The following is a 12,632-nucleotide window of genomic DNA, read 5'->3' as shown; positions in this document are numbered from 1 at the left end:
CCTTAATTCAATTTATCTTACTTCACTTTGCAATCCCAACCCTATAGGCACCAGCACACCTTGCAGTTACCTAGTGCAGTAAAGAATATACAAACGTTCCTTACCACCCTAGGTAGCTGCATGGTGTGTTTTGTGCCTGTAGGGTTGGGCTGGCTCTGTGCTGTTAACCAACAGAATAAAGCAAATCTTTGGTGGGAAGTTACCCAGATGTGCAACCAGATGTCTGCTGATCAGAAGGGAACTTTTAAATATGGATCTTTCTTTCTGGAGAGTGGTATATTGTTTTTTCACGGTGACATTCCTTCATACACAAACGCTTCACTGGGAGAATCAATCACCATCACAATTGAAAAGGCAGGTTTTAACCATCTAGAAGTCTTTCCACTTAGCTGAATGTTTCCCAGTATCTCTCTCTCCCTTAATTTACTTGTTAGTGGGGTAAAGACGACAAGGAGTAATTAGTGCTAATTATTCCTCCATTATGTTTCCTAGTCTGTACCTGTTTAAACTGGGACTGGCCCCTCAGATTCAAGATTTATATGGGAAGGTGGACTTCACAGGTATGGAGATTTCTTGCTTCTCTGAGATTTGAATGTTTATGAATTTGCATGCCCTGTTTACTTACTCCAGTAGATGCTGTACATAATGGACAGAGGGGGATTAATGCCCAAAGGCAGCCAGGGCTGTAACTTCATTTGTGTTTAGTGGGTGGGAGATTCCTCCCATACTAGCTGGGGAAGGAGACTCCAGAATTTTAAGAGGAAGTTTTATTCTGAATTATTTAGTTATTGGCTCTGTTAACAGTAGTATATCTCCACTGTCTCTCCCTCCCCTTCCCTTGGCTTTAGTCTTTTTCCTTCCAGAGAACCAGCTGCAGAAGAAAACAAGCTTTGTAGGATGTTTTGTATGTACTTTCCTTGCCCTGCTGGCAGCCATACTTTGAGACGTACAGGGATCACGTAATCTGTTTCAAACCTTTGTCGCTAGGAGCACAAAACTATGTAGTGAGACCGACTTCTGTGGCCCTCCCATTTGAATGACTGGAACGAATATAGGAGAGTTTTGTCTCTTCTCAGACTGCATGCACAAAGTATTTGTGAAAGGGCAATTTGCAATCTATTGTAGCTGTTCTAATTTTTCTGTGGCAATAGCTGATCTTAGGACTGATTCTGAATGTTTTGCCCACATTACACCCTTCCCCTCTGTGTTTCAGAGGAGGAGATCAGTAACATGAGGAGTGAGCTGGAGAAGTATGGAATTCAGATGCCTGCCTTCAGCAAGATTGGAGGAATTTTAGCTAACGAACTCTCTGTGGATGAAGCAGCATGTAAGGGGAAATGGATTTTCATCCTCTGTGACCGTTTAAATTGCCAGACTGGATAGAAAGTGCATGTTATAGTGCTGGCTATAATAGTCCCTATTGTTTAAGTCAACACAGGCCTTCTATGGCCAAGACATTTTTGTTAGAAAATCGGAATGTGATTTGGTCAAAATCAAACTACAATATCAGGAAATAAGTACTACCGTTGTCAAAAATTTATATACTGATAATTCTTGCAACAATGCCAAAGCTCTAGTCAGCTGTTTTCTTCTTTACCAGATAAGCCTTTAATTTATTACAGGACAGAGCATTCATCTTTGCAGTTAACAGGGAAGCTGTGATTTGTTTTTCAGTGCATGCTGCTGTTATTGCCATTAATGAAGCAATTGACCGCCAAGTTCCAGCTGACACCCTGTTGGCAATGAAAAACTCCAATGCCATGTTGGTGAATCTTGATGAACTGCTGGCATCAATCTATCAGGACACATTGTATCGGGCAAAGAAGGACAAGATGGAGAATGCCAAAAACAGGGTAAAAATCAATGTTCCTTTCTAGTTACGAATTCATCTTCATTGTATTGAGTTCATTATGTCACCAAAGGAGATGGCTCATGGAATCCAGTGAAACCATATTGTTCAGTCTTTTGTGTAAGATGTTAGGCCAGATTTATCCTTAGTGAAATTCCATTGTAGTTTCCAGGGATTAATTTAATCTATTATGAGATTGAAGAAAACAGACATTATAGTTTTACATCTGATTTGTAGTTGAATCCCTTACACACACAGATTCCCAAGGAATATGCATGGTGGAAGAACATAGAGGAGCTGTCTTATTCTAGACATCAATAAAGCCTGTCCTCTTTTTTTATAGAATTTTTGAGTCTTCCTAATGTATATATGTAACAAACCCACCATCCCACAAAATTTGAACTATTTCTAGAACTTCACCTAGACTAAACTTGCTTAGTGAATCTTGTTCTCCAAGTCTACCTAGGCTGTGAGTAATCCTACTCTATAGAGGCTGATATTTACAAGCACTACACATCCAAGTCTAAACACTATGGTCCCAAAAGCTTGGTATGTTACTTTGTAAATGAATCTGCTTACAGAATTCTACCCAGACTATTGGTTGTCTGCTCTCTGCCATAGTGATAGGCAAATTAGCAATACTTAGATATGTGGCCTGTTCTGGAATATCATATCCATTTATTTGGTTTGGAACATTTCCAGTTTGAGAACCTGTATATGTCTGCCTAACTGGATCTATTGCATTATACATCCTGGGATTCCTTCTGTGTGCCCACACAGAGCTGTTAAATGAAATCATCCAGTCTTATGTATTGTATATCCTTCTCTGTTTGCTGGAGATCTATAGAGTGTGTGTGTGTGTACACACCTAGGGATATTCACTTTCAGGACTCCCTTTTCTGTGTGTGTAGTTGTTACTGACCTCTTATGCAGTGGTTTAGAACTTCATGTAGGTGTACATTAGTTATGTTCATTGCCCTTTCTGTTGGAGGACTGTAAGAGGCCTGTAAACAACACACTGCAAAGTCTACTCTAGAGCTGCATTTAAAAATTTTTTTCATTGTCAGACTGGCTCTGAGAATTCAGAGAGAGAGAGGGATGTGTACGAAGAGCTGCTGACTCAAGCTGAAATTCAGGGCAATGTCAACAAAGTCAACAGTAAGTTTCCCACTGAACTAATAGACCTGGATAAAGAGTATTCAGACTTGTGTGGCTCCTTTACTCCCCCTTCCATCCCTGTACTTTGAACTAAATTGAGTAGCTCTCCTTGCTGTATTTGTTCATAGTATTTCTCTATATCGGGGTCAGCAACCTTTCGGAAGTGGTGTGCCGAGTCTTCATTTATTCACTCTAATTTAAGGTTTTGTGTGCCGGTAATACATTTTAACGTTTTTAGAAGGTCTCTTTCTATAAGTCTATGTTATATAACTAAAATATTGTAGGTAAAGTAAACAAGGTTTTCAAAATGTTTAAGAAGCGTCATTTAAAATTAAATTAAAATGCTGATCTTACGCCACCAGCCTGCTCAGCTCGCTGCCAGCCTGGGGTTTTGTTCACCTAGGCCGGTAGAGGGCTGATCAGGGCCTATGGCCGGGACCCCAGACCTCTGTGTGTGTGTGTGTGTGTGTGTGTGTGTGTGTGTGTGTGTTTGTGTTTCAGGGGTCAGGGTAGAGGGCTGGGGTGTGTGTTGGGTGGGGGGGTTCAGGGCAGACGGCTGGGTTAGGGGGTTCAGGGCAGAGGGATGGGGCTGTGAGGGTGCAGGGCAGAGGGATGGGTGTGTGGGGTGGGGGGGTTCAGGGCAGAGGGGTGGGGGGTGCAGGGCAGAAGGTTGGGGTGCTCGGCTTGTGGGGGTGCTCCCAGCCCCCTGCCCTGAGCCGCTCAGGGCAGAGGGCTGGAAGGTATATGCCCTGTTCCACCCCTTTCCCCCAGGCTCCGTCCCTACCTCTCTCTGTGTCCTCTACGGTGCAGTGTGCACGCTGCGGCTCTTCCCCCTCACCCTCTCTAGGGCCATCAGCTGATTGGCCAGGGACGGAGAGGAGGAGGGGCAGGAAAGCACCTCTGGGGGAAGAAGCGGGGGAGAGGGAAAGCTTGGCTGCCGCAGAACCAAGCTTCTGTCTCCTGCCCCCGCAGGGGAGAGCGGTGAGCAGGGGGGTTGAGTGGGGTTGGGGTCCAGGACCGCGGAAGGGAGCTGCATGCCACTTAAAATCGGCTCGCGTGCCGTGTTTGGCACACGTGCCGTAGGTTGCTGACCCCTGCTCTATATTATGAATTCATCCTGCCCCTTGTCCCTCCCCTGGCCCCTTAAAGAAGTGAAGGATCCCCATTAAACTCTGTACCCTGAGTATTACATACCATTTTCATCTCTTTCACTTGTTAAAGTCCTCCTGAGTGATTTTGGAGTCTGACTTGGAGACTTCCAGGCCTAAACTATCGGTCAGTAGTGTTCAGGAAGAGATGCCTTTGAGGCCTCTGCTATAGAAGCCTAATGATTGCTACATTTAGCTTTTGACCCTTACTTTACTTTGCTCTCTCCCTAGCACATTCAGCCCTATCAAAGATAGATCTGGTTTTGGAACAGGGAGATGCATTAGCATTATTTGAAGTTTTGACATCACCAGCCCTGGGACTCCGAGGATTACAGCGAGAAAATTGTGACTGGTATCTCAAGCAGCTCTTGAGTGACAGGCAGCAGAAACAGGAGGTATGGAAAAGCGTATGTAATCATTGTGAAAGTATTTATAATACCACAAATCATCACACATTAATTATATGGGATGATCACAAACCTCCCATATGAGAGTTAATGTTACTTTGGAAAACTTTAAAAAGTATTTAAAAAGTAAATTTAGTAATCCAACAGCATAACACATGTGCAAGAGATATTGTGATTGTGTACGTATAATGGAATACTTGATGATATGGTATAAAGGCTTTATCAGTGTGAGTTTGAAATGGCAGCATTACTCATGAATGGTAAATGTCACAACTTAAAGGCTGATATTTCAGGGTCTTCAAGGGCTGGGAGTGAATCCTAGGGACCCACTACAATATTGAGGAACTCTTGTATCCAGTAATTTAAAGTTTGCAGATTTCAAAGTAATCATATTTTTGTGTATGGAAAAGCAGTTCCTAGTCCAAGACTGAATCTTGCTCATTCTGGACCTTGGACAGGTGTGATTATGGAGGGGGAGAGTCCACCTTTGGGAGTATGGAAAGGAAGTATTTTTGTGATGGGTTTGAACCTGCTCAGGGTCTGGAACATTATTGTAGTGAACAGAGTGCATGATAAATGTATTTATTACATAGCTGTAACCTCAGCATAGGAGAAGAGTTTATATAAAGTGTGTGTATATAACTATAATAATATGTATGTATACACTTAAATGTAAAATATAAATAAATACATAATGAATATATATGTATGTATATAACGTTTTATGCTCTTACTTTACTATGTTCAGTGCTCAAGTACTTTATTGTAAATACCTATGATACAGATAAGCATATAATATTTTTTCCTTATAGATAACTTAAAGATTATCTTCTTATTTTAAGCCTAACTTTCAGTGAATTTTGCATGTATATTGTATATGAATGCTGTTTATAGAATGCATTAGTGTAGTTTTCTAAACTTAGTAGGGCCTCAAAGTAAACTAGTTTATGTAATATTTGTATGCATATTATTACGGAGGACTGCAATGTTGGAGGGGATAATTATTACTATGGTATATTTTTAATAATTTGTCTTTTACAAGGTCTAACATGGTAAAGAAGTAGGATACCAAGTACATTCAGAGCCAGGAATAAAGGCAACAATTCAGTTTATTCAACTGAGAATAAAGCTCTGACATTTTTGAAGTCCATGAGCAGACAAACATTAAGAAGATAAAGATCATTATTACATTTCATAATTCTGGTTGAGTCCATTGGCAACCCTCCTAAAATTGTTGAGCTGTCATAGGTCTTATGGCGGGTCAACACATTTTCTTCTTGAAGATTGATTTATTCATAATGCTCTTCACTATAGCATTTGAGTGTCTCGTAGACATTAACTTATCCTCTGCCCTTGGGTGGTAGGAAAGTATTATCCCAATTTTACAGATTATAGGCATCCCAGCAGAAGTAGATTTTGATGAGGGATTTGCAGTGGGCCTACCTGTTCCTAATGATCTGCCTCATCACATGATGATGGGTTTTGAAACTTTCTATACAAGAGAAGAGCCTGCTTAGCTTGGTAGGGGAAGAGACCTGCAAGAAAACTAGGATCAGGGAGAGACATGTAGAAGAGTTTTCCTGCTCCCGACAATAGAGCCAGATGGAGGCAGAGAGTGCTAGGAGGCTCTCTGAAGTGGGCCAAAGGAAAAGAGAGAAAGAGAGAGCCATGCACAAACACAAGGAAGGGGCTGTGGAAAAGGCCTACAAGCAGGTGGAGGTAAAAAGTGGTTGAGGGAATTTAAGCAAGGGGTCTGAGAAGGTGAACCATTTTAGTTCAGAAAAGGGCAACTAAAATGATTAGGGGTTTGGAACGGGTCCCATATGAGGAGAGATTAGAGGCTAGGACTTTTCAGCTTGGAAAAGAGGAGACTAAGGGGGGGATATGATAGAGGTCTATAAAATCATGAGTGGTGTGGAGAAAGTGAATAAGGAAAAGTTATTTACTTGTTCCCATAATATAAGAACTAGGGGCCACCAAATGAAATTAATGGGCAGCAGGTTTAAAACAAATAAAAGGAAGTTCTTCACACAGTGCACAGTCAACCTGTGGAACTCCTTGCCTGGGGAGGTTGTGAAGGCTAGGACTATAACAGGGTTTAAAAGAGAACTAGATAAACTCATGGAGGTTAAATCCATTAATGGCTATTAGCCAGGATGGGTAAGGAATGGTGTCTCTAGCCTCTGTTTGTCAGAGAGTGGAGGTGGATGGCAAGAGAGAGATCACTTGATCATTACTTGTTAAGTTAACTCCCTCTGGGGCACCTGGCATTGGCCACTGTCGGTAGACAGGATACTGGGCTGGATGGACCTTTGGTTTGACCCAATATGGCCGTTCTTATGTTCTTATGCTTGTACAGTGTGTCTGGGCCGGAACTCAGAGTAGAAGGAGGGCCGAACCCCTGCAGGCTTATTGAGGAAGGTGATGTGAAACCTTCCTCTCCCCCTTCCTCCCCGGACATAAGGAGTGGAAGAATTTTTGAGCCTGGAGTTGGGTTGATGATCCAACCTGAGATTGCAGAATGATTGTTTGTTTTGGACTTTCTGTTTACTTTGGGAAAAGGGGATGGGTTTATGATTTGGCCAGAGGCCAGTAAGAAGCACTGGAGTTGGCCTAGCCAAAAGTGGGAGATTGAAATGCCTACTGCCAGAAGAGGGAAACTGAGGCTCAGAGCACTAGGTTCCAAGGTAATTGTGTCACATGCACTTTCACAAGCCAGCGGTTAGATGGATGACTAGCTTAATGAGTGTATAGTAATTCCCAGTTTGAGATATCTGACAGTGATATTGAAAGGTCTTTAGCCTTTGCAGCAAGCTCCAAGTAATAAAGAATTGTTCTTCAAGTATGTGTCAGTTTGGATCCACTCTAAGGTATGTGCATGCCTATGCATGTGAGATCAGACTCTCTTAATAGCATTGTTGGGCCGTGCCTGCGCCATGTATGTCCTTGTGCCCCTCCACCCAAGAGAATAAAGGGCAGAGCAGCCATAAGTGTTCCTCAGCTCTCTCACTGCTAGTGGAAGCAAGATGGAACAAGTGGTGTCTTCACACTACTCCCGAGCAGAATCTGCTTCTTGCAAATTAATTAGTTAGATAGGGTTAATTCCTTTTCCTCCTTTTTTATTTAATTCTTTTATAAACCCAAACAGATTTAAATTTAAATTTTCCTTGGCACTTTGCACCCCTATCTGGACCAAAAATGGTGGATTCAAAGCCCTTGGGCTTCAAACCATAGCCATCCTGTGACAGACTTATGCCATTCACAGATGGCCATGGCCACTGTCTTTTTTTGTCTCAGTGAGAGCCATGTACTAGATAGCTGCTTGGTTTGCCATTCCTTTTCAATTGGAACACTCATCTGAAGTTATATCCCTTGGAACAATCAATGAGAGAGAGAGTACAGATCCTGAAGAGTGAGGATTGACTTCAAAGATGGATCCAGTCTCTTCTAGGTCCCAGTCAGCCAATGCCTCTGCTGGCAGGCACACGGGGCCTACTGTGTTGGTACTTGCAAAAATTGCACAGCACCCTCAGGAAAGGATTCAGGACCATCAAAGACCATTTTGGCATGGACTCCCACCTCAGCACTGAAAACTGGTATGGCTTCCTTGTTGAGGCAAGGGAGATCTGAAGACTGGGATAGGCATAGTTCCCTGCATTGATTTCCCCCTCTTCAGGGCTGGCTCCAGGGTTTTGGCTGCCACAAGCAGCCAAACGAAAAAAACAAAACAAAACAAAAAAAGCCGTGATCGCGATCTGCAGCGGCAATTCGGTGGGAGGTCCTTTGCTCCGAGCAGGAGTGAGGGACCGTCCGCCGAATTGCTGCCAAACAGCTGGATGTGCCGCCCCTCTCTGAAGTGGCCGCCCCAAGCACCTGCTTGGTAAGCTGGTGCCTGGAGCCGGCCCTGCCCCTCTTCCCATAGAGACTCAACCCATCATTCTCCTGCATACTTCTTGACCATGTTAGCTTGCATGTACATGGCAACGCTAGCCAGATTTCACTTGTGTTCATTACAGGGCTGGCTAAGGTTGGTGTATCATCTCACCATCAAATGATCATGTGAGTTGTGGTCCCAGCTCGCATTCTGCTGCTGCAGAATCATAGAATATCAGGGTTGGAAGGGACCTCAGGAGGTCATCTAGTCCAACCCCCTGCTCAAAGCAGGACCAGTTCCCAACTAAATCATCCCAGCCAGGGCTTTGTCAAGCCTGACCTTAAAAACCTCTAAGGAAGGAGATTCCACCACCTCACTCGGTAACCCATTCCAGCGCTTCACCACCCTTCTAGTGAAAAAGTTTTTCCTAATATCCAACCTAAACCTCCCCAACTGCAACTTGAGACCATTACTCCTTGTTCTGTCATCAGGTACCACTGAGAACAGTCTAGATATATCCTCTTTGGAACCCCCTTTCAGGTAGTTGAAAGCAGCTATCAAATCCCCCCTCATTCTTCTCTTCTGCAGACTAAACAATCCCAGTTCCCTCAGCCTCTCCTCATAAGACATGTGCTCCAGCCCCCTAACCATTTTTGTTGCCCTCCCCTGGACTCTTTCCAATTTTTCCACATCCTTCTTGTAGTGTGGGGCCCAAAACTGGACACAGTACTCCAGGTGAGGCCTCACCAATGTTGAATAGAGGGGAATGATCACGTAACTCGATCTGCTGGCAATACCCCTAATTATACAGCCCAAAATGCCGTTAGCCTTCTTGGCAACAAGGCACACTGTTGACTCATATCTAGCTTCCCGTCCACTGTCACCCCTAGGTCCTTTTCTGCAGAACTGCTGCATAGCCATTCGGTCCCTAGTCTGTAGCAGTGCATGGGATTCTTCCGTCCTAAGTGCAGGACTCTGCATTTGTCCTTGTTGAACCTCATCAGATTTCTTTTGGCCCAATCCTTTAATTTGTCTATGTCCCTCTGTATCCTATTCCTACCCTCCAGCCTATCAACCACTCCTCCCAGTTTAGTGTCATCTGCAAACTTGCTGAAAGTGTAGTCCACGCCATCCTCCAGATCATTGATGAAGATATTGAACAAAACCAGCCCCAGACCGACCCTTGGGGCACTCTGCTTGAAACCGGCTGCCAACTAGACATGGAGCCGTTGATCACTACCCGTTGAGCCCGACGGTCTAGCCAGCTTTCTATCCACCTTATAGTTCATTCATCCAGCCCATACTTCTTTAACTTGCTGGCAAGACTACTGTGGGAGACTGTATAAATAGCTTTGCTAAAGTCAAGGAATAATACATCCACTGCTTTCCCCTCATCCACAGACCCAGTTATCTCCTCATAAAAGCAATTAGGTTAGTGAGGCATGACTTGCCCTTGGTAAATCCATGCTGACTGTTCCTGATCACTTTCCTCTCCTCTAAGAGCTTCAGAATTGATTCCTTGAGGACCTGCTCCATGATTTTTCCAGGGACTGAGGTGAGGCTGACTGGCCTGTAGTTCCCCGGATCCTCCTTCTTCCCTTTTTTAAAGATGGGCACTACATTAGCCTTTTTCCAGTCATCCGGGACCTCCCCCGATCGCCATGAGTTTTCAAAGATAATGGCCAATGGCTCTGCAATCACATCCACCAACTCCTTTAGCACCCTCGGATGCAGCGCATCCGGCCCCATGGACTTGTGCATGTTTAGTTTTTCTAAATAGTCCCGAACCACTTCTTTCTCCACAGAGGGCTGGTCACCTTCTCCCGATACTGTGCCGCCCAGTGCAGCAGTTTGGGAGCTGACCTTGTTTGTGAAGACAGAGGCAAAAAAATCATTGAGTACATTAGCTTTTTCCACATCCTCTGTCACTAGGTTGCCTCCCTCATTCAATAAGGGGCCCACACTTTCCTTGACTTTCTCCTTGTTGCTACCATACCTGAAGAAACCCTTCTTGTTACTCTTAACATCTCTTGCTAGCTGCAACTCCAAGTGTGATTTGGCTTTCCTGATTTCACTCCTGCATTCTCTGACCAATATTTTTATACTCCTCCTTGGTCATTTGTCCAATCTTCCACTTCTTGTAAGCTTCTTTTTTGCATTTAAGATCAGCAAGGATTTCACTGTTAAGCCAAGCTGGTCGCCTGCCATATTTACTGTTCTTTCTACACATCAGGATGGTTTTTTCCTGCAACCTCAATAAGGATTCTTTAAAATACAGCCAACTCTCCTGGACTCCTTTCCCCCTCCATGTTCTTCTCCCAGGGGATCCTGCCCATCAGTTCCCTGAGGGAGTCAAAGTCTGCTTTTCTGAAGTCCAGGGTCCGTATTCTGCTGCTCTCCTTTCTTCCTTGTGTCAGGATCCTGAACTTGACCATCTCATGGTCACTGCCTCCCAGGTTCCCATCCACTTTTGCTTCCCCTACTAATTCTTCCCAGTTTGTGAGCAGCAGGTCTAGAAGAGCTCTGCCCCTAGTTGGTTACTCCAGCACTTGCACCAGGAAATTGTCCCCTCCACTTTCCAAAAACTTCCTGGATTGTCTGTGCACCATTGTATTGCTCTCCCAGCAGATATCAGGGTGATTAAAGTCTCCCATGAAAACCAGGGCCTGCGATCTAGTAACTTCTGTTAGTTACCAGAAGAAAGCCTCGCCCACCTCATCCCCCTGGTCTGGTGGTCTATAGCAGACTCCCACCACGACATCACCCTTGTTGCTCACACTTCTAAACTTAATCCAGAGACTCTCAGGTTTTTCTGCAGTTTCATACCAGAGCTCTGAGCAGTCATACTCCTCTCTTACATAGAATGCAACTCCCCCACCTTTTCTGCCCTGCCTGTCCTTCCTGAACAGTTTCTATCCATCCGTGACAGTACTCCTGTCATGTGAGTTATCCCACCAAGTCTGTTATTCCAGTCACATCATAATTCCTTGACTGTGCCAGGACTTCCAGTTCTCACTGCTTGTTTCTCAGGCTTCTTGCATTTGTGTATAGGCACTTAAGATAACTTGCTGATTGTCCCGCTTTCTCAGTGTGAGACAGGAGTCTTCCCCTCTTGCACTCTCCTGCTCGTGATTCCTCCCGGTATCCCATTTCCCCACTTACCTCAGGGCTTTGGTCTCCTTCCCCTGGTGAACCTAGTTTAAAGCCGTCCTCACTAAGTTAGCCAGCCTGCTTGCGAAGATGCTCTTCCCTCTCTTCATTAGGTGGAGCCCGTCTCTGCCTAGCACTCCTCCTCCTTGAAACACCATCCCATGGTCGAAGAATCCAAAGCCTTCTCTTCAACACCACCTGTGTAGCCATTCGTTGACTTCCACAATTGGATGGTCTCTACCCAGGCCTTTTCCCTGCACAGGGAGGATGGACGAGAACATCACTTGTGCCTCAAACTCCTTTATCCTTCTTCCCAGAGCCACGTAGTCTGCAGTGATCCGCTCAGACCCCAAGAACATTTGGAAAAGGGTACATTTCTCTATACTTCCTCCTACAAAGACACTGATCAGAGAGGCATCAGGCACAGGTTGGGGCACATACCTGGACCACTTCCAGATACAAGGAACTTGATCCCCAAAAGACTTGACTCTGTACATCAGCATTCTAGAATTATGAGCAATCAGACTAATTTGCACATCATTCCAACCTGTTCCACGTTCTACTGTGCAGATTTTCACAGACAACATTTTTGCAAATGTTTTATATAAACAAGAAAGGAAGGAAGCACCTGCTCATTATCTCATGTCAGGAGGCTATCAAGATATGGATATTATGTCAAAATAGGATACAGTAACTCCTCACTTAACGTTGTAGTTATGTTCCTGAAAAATGCTACTTTAATCAAAACGATGTTAAGCGAATCCAATTTCCTCATAAGAATTAATGTAAATGGAGGGGGTTAGGTTCCAGGGAAATTTTTTTTGCCAGACAAAAGACCCCCCCCCCACACACACACACACACACTAACTATAAGTTTTAAATAAACAATTTAATACTGTACACAGCAATGATGATGATTGTGAAGCTTGGTTGAGGTGGTGAAGTCACAGTACAGCATGGGGAGAAGGTGACCAACCCTCTGTGGAGAAAGAAGTGGTTCGGGACTATTTAGAAAAACTAAACATGCACAAGTCCATGGGGCCGGA

At 44.2% G+C, this 12,632-nt stretch overlaps 1 protein-coding gene across 1 annotated transcript in view; it reads left to right on the top strand.

The window, feature by feature from the left end:
• Window positions 1-12,632, top strand: part of IQGAP1 (IQ motif containing GTPase activating protein 1) — a 176,129-nt gene that overhangs the window by 51,334 nt on the left and 112,163 nt on the right. Inside the window, exons 6-10 of the mRNA XM_054041339.1 lie at window positions 493-560; window positions 1,214-1,327; window positions 1,675-1,853; window positions 2,917-3,007; window positions 4,387-4,550. Coding sequence (XP_053897314.1) covers window positions 493-560; window positions 1,214-1,327; window positions 1,675-1,853; window positions 2,917-3,007; window positions 4,387-4,550 — 616 coding nt within the window. The remainder of the gene's footprint in view (window positions 1-492; window positions 561-1,213; window positions 1,328-1,674; window positions 1,854-2,916; window positions 3,008-4,386; window positions 4,551-12,632) is intronic.

This window comes from Malaclemys terrapin, chromosome 10, assembly GCF_027887155.1.
Source record: "Malaclemys terrapin pileata isolate rMalTer1 chromosome 10, rMalTer1.hap1, whole genome shotgun sequence".
Taxonomy (NCBI): domain Eukaryota; kingdom Metazoa; phylum Chordata; order Testudines; family Emydidae; genus Malaclemys; species Malaclemys terrapin.
This window is presented reverse-complemented; position numbering and strand designations above follow the sequence as displayed.